The sequence below is a fragment of the Hypanus sabinus genome, chromosome 1 (genome assembly GCF_030144855.1).
Source record: "Hypanus sabinus isolate sHypSab1 chromosome 1, sHypSab1.hap1, whole genome shotgun sequence".
NCBI classification, from domain to species: domain Eukaryota; kingdom Metazoa; phylum Chordata; class Chondrichthyes; order Myliobatiformes; family Dasyatidae; genus Hypanus; species Hypanus sabinus.
Window position 1 is genome coordinate 141,843,869 of NC_082706.1, and position 6,528 is coordinate 141,850,396.

The 6,528-nt window shown below is 45.9% G+C and overlaps 1 protein-coding gene across 2 annotated transcripts in view; it reads right to left on the minus strand.

The window, feature by feature from the left end:
• Positions 1-2,407, minus strand: part of LOC132398237 (transcription initiation factor TFIID subunit 4-like) — a 138,972-nt gene extending 136,565 nt beyond the window's left edge. The window contains exon 1 of one of the 2 annotated variants that reach the window (XM_059977372.1): positions 1,281-2,402. In XM_059977372.1, coding sequence (XP_059833355.1) covers positions 1,281-1,656 — 376 coding nt within the window. In that variant the 5' untranslated portion in view covers positions 1,657-2,402. Of the gene's footprint in view, positions 1-1,280 lie in introns of both variants that reach the window. The other variant, XM_059977378.1, reaches the window with a different exon arrangement.
• Positions 2,408-6,528: the final 4,121 nt, after the last annotated feature.

Here is a 6,528-nt window from a genome sequence, read left to right on the forward strand (position 1 = left end):
GCAGGCCGTTCTCAGAAACTGAGTGACCGTGTAAGAAGGGGACTAGGGAGGGAGGTCACCAAGAGACCTATGACAACTTTGGAGGAGTTACAAGCTTCAGTGGCTGAGTTGGGAGAATCCCAGGTGCTTCATCGGTCACAGCTTTATGGGAGAGTGGCAAAGGGAAAGCCATTGTTGAAAAAAAAACCTCACACATGAAATCTTGGCTAGAGTTTGCCAGAAGGTGTGTGGGACTCTGAACTTAGTCTGAAGAAACCAAAATTGAACTTTTTGGCCATCAGACTAAACACTGATTGGCGTGAGCCAAACACCACACATCATCAAAAAGACACCATCCCTACCATGAAGAATGGTGGTGGCTGCATCATGCTATGTGGATGCTTCACTGCAGAAGGCCGTGGAAGGCTTGTGAAGTTATAGGGTAAATTATATAGACAGCAGGGATTAGTTTAGTTGGGACAACATTGTGAGTTGAAGGGTCTGTTCCTGTGAAGTAATGTCTTATGTTCTGTGTAACATTCCAAAAATGTAAGCAGAGCTAACAACCTAATCAATGAATGCATCTACTGGGTGACCATTTTCAGCTTCTGGTAAACATGCTATTCACAAGACCAAGGAAACCAAACGTCCATCTTATCATACAAGTGGACTGATCAACAGTCTGATAATATTGTGAAGGCAGAAGGAATTAGGTAGTAAATTAATAGCTAATTTAATTAGTTCAGAATAACATCACGGGTCGAAAGGCCTGTTCCTGTCCTGTAGCGTTTTAAAACTTGTAAGCTATACTGGGTACTCCCTTGGGTTAGAAAGGGCAAGCGTAGAGGTCTTACAGGATAGGTTGATTGGAGCACAGAATACAGTGCTTCTAGAGAGATTGTGTAATAAGGGGATACTGGATCTGCTGGGTTTCTTCAGCTCGGAATGAATGAGGATCACCTAGCAGTCCTGTTCTCTGCAAGGAAAATTATAACCCCAACTATAAGCAACAAAATTCGAGCAAACATCGGAAGTAAGCAACAGGAGATTCGGGGAAGACTTAATTTCAACTAGAGGGCATTTGAAGCCCGGAACACAGTCTGATTGCGTGGATTAGGCAGAGGCGCTCAAATTTAAATAATATTTAGGAGAGCGCAGGAAAGGCGAAGGCCGGGTTCAGCTTCCCAGGAAGGTTCGGTTCCCGTGAAGACGCCAGGCCGCCCACCACTCTCTCCCTCCCCATCCGGCGGCCACGTGCGACCGACACACACACCCCTCCCCGGAGCCGCGCCCCTCCTTACCCGTTGGCACTTGGATATTTTGCAAGAGGGGTAGCGACGTCTGGGCGAGCCGTTGGGGTCTCAGTTGCAGAGAGGAGGCACTCATATTCGGGATGGTGGCGGAGGCGACAGGAGGCGGCGGGTTGGTAGCGACAATTGCAGTAGAAGCGGCAGGGAACTGAAGGCCGCTTCGGGGCTGTGGACCCGCGCCCGGGTTCGACCGTAGGACAACGGTGATGGGAGGGATGTCGGGGGCGCTGCTCATGCTGCCTTGTGAGCAGGCGGCTAATCCTACGGCCCCGCCGTTCACGAGCGCTGATTGCTGCCCGAAGGTTGCAGGGGCGGCGGGCGAGGACGGAGGCTGTGGAGCCGGGCTGGGAGAGTCGGGAGCGGGCATGGCTGTGGTGGCGACAGCGCCCCGCACCCGGTCTTGACAGTGTCCTCAGGCCATCGGCTTCCGAGCCATGCAGTGGAATCCGTGCCCCTTATGTCACTGGGGCGGGGCCTGCTTCTCTGTCCATAGCCTCGGTCTCTCGTAGTCGACTTGAGTGCGGGGGTTTGGCCTACCGGCGCCCCATTCTTGATAATGACACACGGTTCCTGACCACGCATGCGCTGCCGTCTCCGCCGACCGGTCACAGATCTAAGGCGCACGCGTGCATGTACACGGGGCGGTCTTCCATGAACGCGCACGCGCGGCTAAATCAGCGCCTCGTGCGAAACTGATGCGCGCGCACTCGGTTGTCCTCGCGAGGAGGATTTTACGCGCATGCGTTGCCAGTTTTCGCTATATCCAGTCAAACGGGAAAGTTTGTAAATGCTGGAAATCCGAGCAAAACACTCAAAATGCTGGAGGAACTCAGCAGGCCGACACCCTTCGGAAGACGATGTTCCTTCTTTCAACTGGGGAATAATGCGGGTGCGGGTGAACGTTTGGAGCAAGGTTACAAAGGTTTTCCCAATAATGCACTGTAGCACTTTTTAGTGCTATAAGCACAAAGCCCTGATATTTCAGCCAGCTGTAGGCTTCATTATTATTTCTGTATTAAAATCAGATTGTCACTGACGTCTTGACTTCTTGTATCGCAGAAGTGCAAGACAAATACTTTTAAGTACACTAATAAGTGAATGTTCTAAATAATGAATGAATAAAATGCAAAAAGGAAAAGCGAGATAACGTTTATCAATCTTTTAGAAATTTGATGGTAGAGCTGAACACGCTGTTTCTAAAAAGTTGAAGTGTGGCTCCTGTACCTCCTCACAGATGGTAATGATAAGGAACAGGCATGTCCCGAGTGGTGGGTGGTTTTTTTAATCGGAACTAGGAGAGATAAAGTAGTTTTAAGGTTCCCAGAAAACGGGAATAGAGAGACGAATTTATAGATGCAGTTTGACCTATGCCTAGTCGGTGTAGAGTGAGTAGAGCAGTGGGCTAAGCGCATCCTTGAAGTTCGCCCATGTTGTTTGTCAGCGAGATGATGTTTATTTCCGATCCGATTACTGGTTTCCTGCTGAGGAAGTCAAGGATCCAGCTGCATAGGGACGTACAGAGGCCCAGGTTTTGGAGCTTGCTGATTAAACTGAGGTATGGTTGTATTGAACACTGAGCTGTAATCAATAAATAGCAGCCTGATACAGGTATTACTATTGTCCAGGTGATCCAAGGAGAGCAAGTGTGCTTGCATCTGCCATACACCTATTGTGGTGATAGGTAGGGAAATTGCAGCTGGTCCAGGTCCTTGCTCATCTGGGAATTGATTCCAACCATGACCAACCTCTCAAAGCATTTCATCAGAATAGTTGTTGAGGCAGCTCACCCTGCTGTTCTTGGACACTGGTATATGATGGTTGTCCTTTTGAAGAAGGTGGGAAGCTTCAACTGCAGTAGTGAGAGTTTGAGGATGCCCTTGAACTCTCCTGCCAGTTGGTTAGCACAGATTTTCAGAGCTCCACTAGGTACACCATCAAAACATGACGCCTTGCAAGAGTTCATCCTCCTACAAGATGCTCTGATGCTGGCTCTGAAACAGATATCGTAAGGATTTGCACATGTGTAGTTCTATTCTCCCTTTCAAAGCATGCATAAAAGGCATTGAGCTCATCTGGGAGTGAAGCATCACAGCTGCTTATATTAGGTTTTGCTTTGTAGGAAGTAATGGCTTGTAAACCCAGCCAGGGCTGATGTGCCTCTAACCTTCAGCGATTCAGCCTCTAACCTTAATTGGAATTGTTTGTTTGCTCTTAAAATAACCTTCAGTCATATCTAGACTTGTATATTTCTGTATCACTGGTCTTGAATCCCATAGATCTAGTGCTGAGCAGACGTTTAAGATTTTAAATGGCAGATGACAGCTTACTAGCAGTTTGTAAAGCAAGAAATACAACTAAATTATTAAATAACACTTTTACTGTGGAAAATTGTGGTAAATTGTCAATGGAAACGATGAAGAGGCGAGCGAAGGTGAGGCTCACTCAGGGGCTGAGGTCGTCACTTTTATTGTCATTTCAACCATAACTGCTATGTACAGTACATAGTAAAAATGAGACTACATTTTTCAGGACCGTGGTGTTACATGACACAGTACAAAAACTAGACTGAACTACGTTAAAAACGACACAGAGAAAAAAAAACTACACTAGATTACAAACCTACCCAGGACTGCATAAAGAGCACAAAACAGTGCAGGCATTACAATAAATAATAAACAGGATCATAGGGCGGTAAGGTGTCAGGTGGAATCAGTGAGGTCCAGGTATGTTCAAGACAAAGTGGTTGGAATGAGTTCCAGACATCGTCGAGATGGAGTTGGGACATGCCAAGCGGAGAAACATTGGAATGAAGGAGATTCTGAGCCCATCCACCCAAATTGAGACCGACGTTGGACTGATGTAAGTGCCGAGCAGACTTGTAAAGGTAGTGTACAGGCCGAAGGTGTATCAAAGCGACAGTGCAGATGGATTGAAAAGACAAGGTGTTAGGATCAGAGGCGAGGGTTGGGCCAGTTCTGCTTGCTGCTTTGCAACATTTGCTTTGCTCTTTGCTGCACTGAAACAGAGGCTGTGGCCTGCTGCGGGCTTTGTTTCTGTGGACTTGCTTTCATTCTGAATTCTGTTGCTTGCATTTATTGTTTGCATGATGTGTGTTTTTCCTCTGTGGATTGGGTGTGTGTTGGGGTTTTTTTTCTAATGGGTTCTTTCAGGTGTCTGCTGTCTGTAAGCAGGAGAATCTCAAGATTGTATAATTTATACAGACTTTGACACTAAATGTATTTTAAAGTTTGAATCTCAGCTTTTGGCTTGTGTACAGCATGGCCGGTATGTTTTCAAAGGCACACAGGTCTACATGAAGTCAGTGACAACTGTGGCACATTTATTTAGATTTCAAGACGAATCCGTGCATATTGTCCAGTTCACAGACTCAAAACAGTTTTGTAGGCATTCCTCCGCCTCCCTTGACCATTCCTTCATGGTCCTCACAACTGGTGCTGTGGTCTTTAATTTTATATACTGGGAGTAGAAGTACAGCCAGGTTATCAGACTTTCCAAAGTGTGGGCGTGGGTTGGCACAGTAAGCATTCCTGATGGTGGTATAACAGTGGTCAAGTGTATTGGCTCCTCAGGTGATATCCTGATGGCAGTTGCTCAGACTTCATGCTGGCCCCCACAATAATAGGGAAGGCATCAGGGAGCACTGTTGATTACAGTGCTCCACCCCCCGTGCCTTCCTGCAGTTGGCCTTATGTGGAAAGTACCACCAACCTCTACCTGGATGATGACAGAAAACTCCCTCAACAAATTAAAAAGGACATTTGACTGTTCAATGTTCCAGGTCAAGTGAGCAGGACCAAGACAGAACCCACACATTTGTGCAAAATGAGTTTATCATAAAGCATATTCCATCTCTGCCTTTAAAAGATTGAGCTGTACTGTCTTTTGCGGAGAATGGTGAACCTATTGGGCTGGAGTACTGTGTCCAAAATGGAGGGAGGGATTCAGCAAGTTTCTGTGAAGCTATGTACACAGCAGTCCCTGATATCCCTCTGGTACAGCACTCTTACTGAGGTCTTTGTATTTTCCAGAGATTACTTTCGCCAGCAGGATCGTCAGGAGTAAAGGTGGGTTCAAAGGCCCCAACATTTCAATCATACCCATAAACCGGTGCACTTCCCCTGCTTCCATTTTCTTAAAGGTAACTACACTCATGACCTGAGTCTGCAGTCTGGGATCCATTGATTTTAAGTACAGATTTTTTTTTAAATGTCTTACATGGTGCTGCTTACTGGAGTACTCATGGCTGTGACTGTACATTTCAGCTGTAATCCTAAAGGGGAATATTTGATGATTCCCATCGGATCTTGGCAAGTTGGTAGGAAATAATATAGCAGTACAACAGGATTAAAATGTTAAAGAAACAGTCAAAACCACTGGGCAGAGCAGACTAACACAGATTAGGGTACATGTGTTGGCTGGCAGGATCAAGTCAAGTTTATAGTCATATACACATGAATGCACAGGTGCAATGATAAGCTTACTTAAAGCGTCACAGGGACATAGCATCAGATACACAACATTCACACAAAATAGGTGAATTATGCATAAACACTTTAAGAATAGCTAAAAATGCCCAGTGGTCAGTGCTGCTTAACTGCAGTGATTAACACGGTGCCAGTTGGTTTAAGAAGCAAATGGCTGAAGGGATGTAGTTACTCTTAGACCTAGTGGTGTTGGACTTGGGCTTCTCTACTGTATCTCCTGCCCAATAAAGAGGGTGGCATGACCCAGATCTTTCGTTGGTGGATGTTGACTGTTTTTCTGCAAAGTCATTAGTTCTGGTGCTCAGTCTGTCAATCATCAGTTCTTTCTGTGCGACCAGTTTGTATGGTTAGATCTGCAACCATTTTATTGTTGTATTTATTATTAGTGTATTATTATTACTTAATGAGTTTCACACAAACAAGGAACTTCATGTGCGCTGGTATACATGACACCAAACTGATCTGATCTCAGACACCCATGCAGCTAAGTGTTGTTTCAAACTGAAATGAAAAATTTGGACCGAGCCCATGGAGGATGGTGTGTTAGTTTAAAGAGAATAGTGCATCCCTCTGCCCATATACAGTTAGGTTAGAAGAAACTATATGTAAGAAGGGGCTAGATTTCTGCTTAGTCCAACACCTCTTTGGAAGTGGCTCATTTCCCAGTATCCAGTGTGACCCTCAATCAGGACTGTTTTTGGCTGCTGTAATATTGCCTGCTTTGAGCACACTGC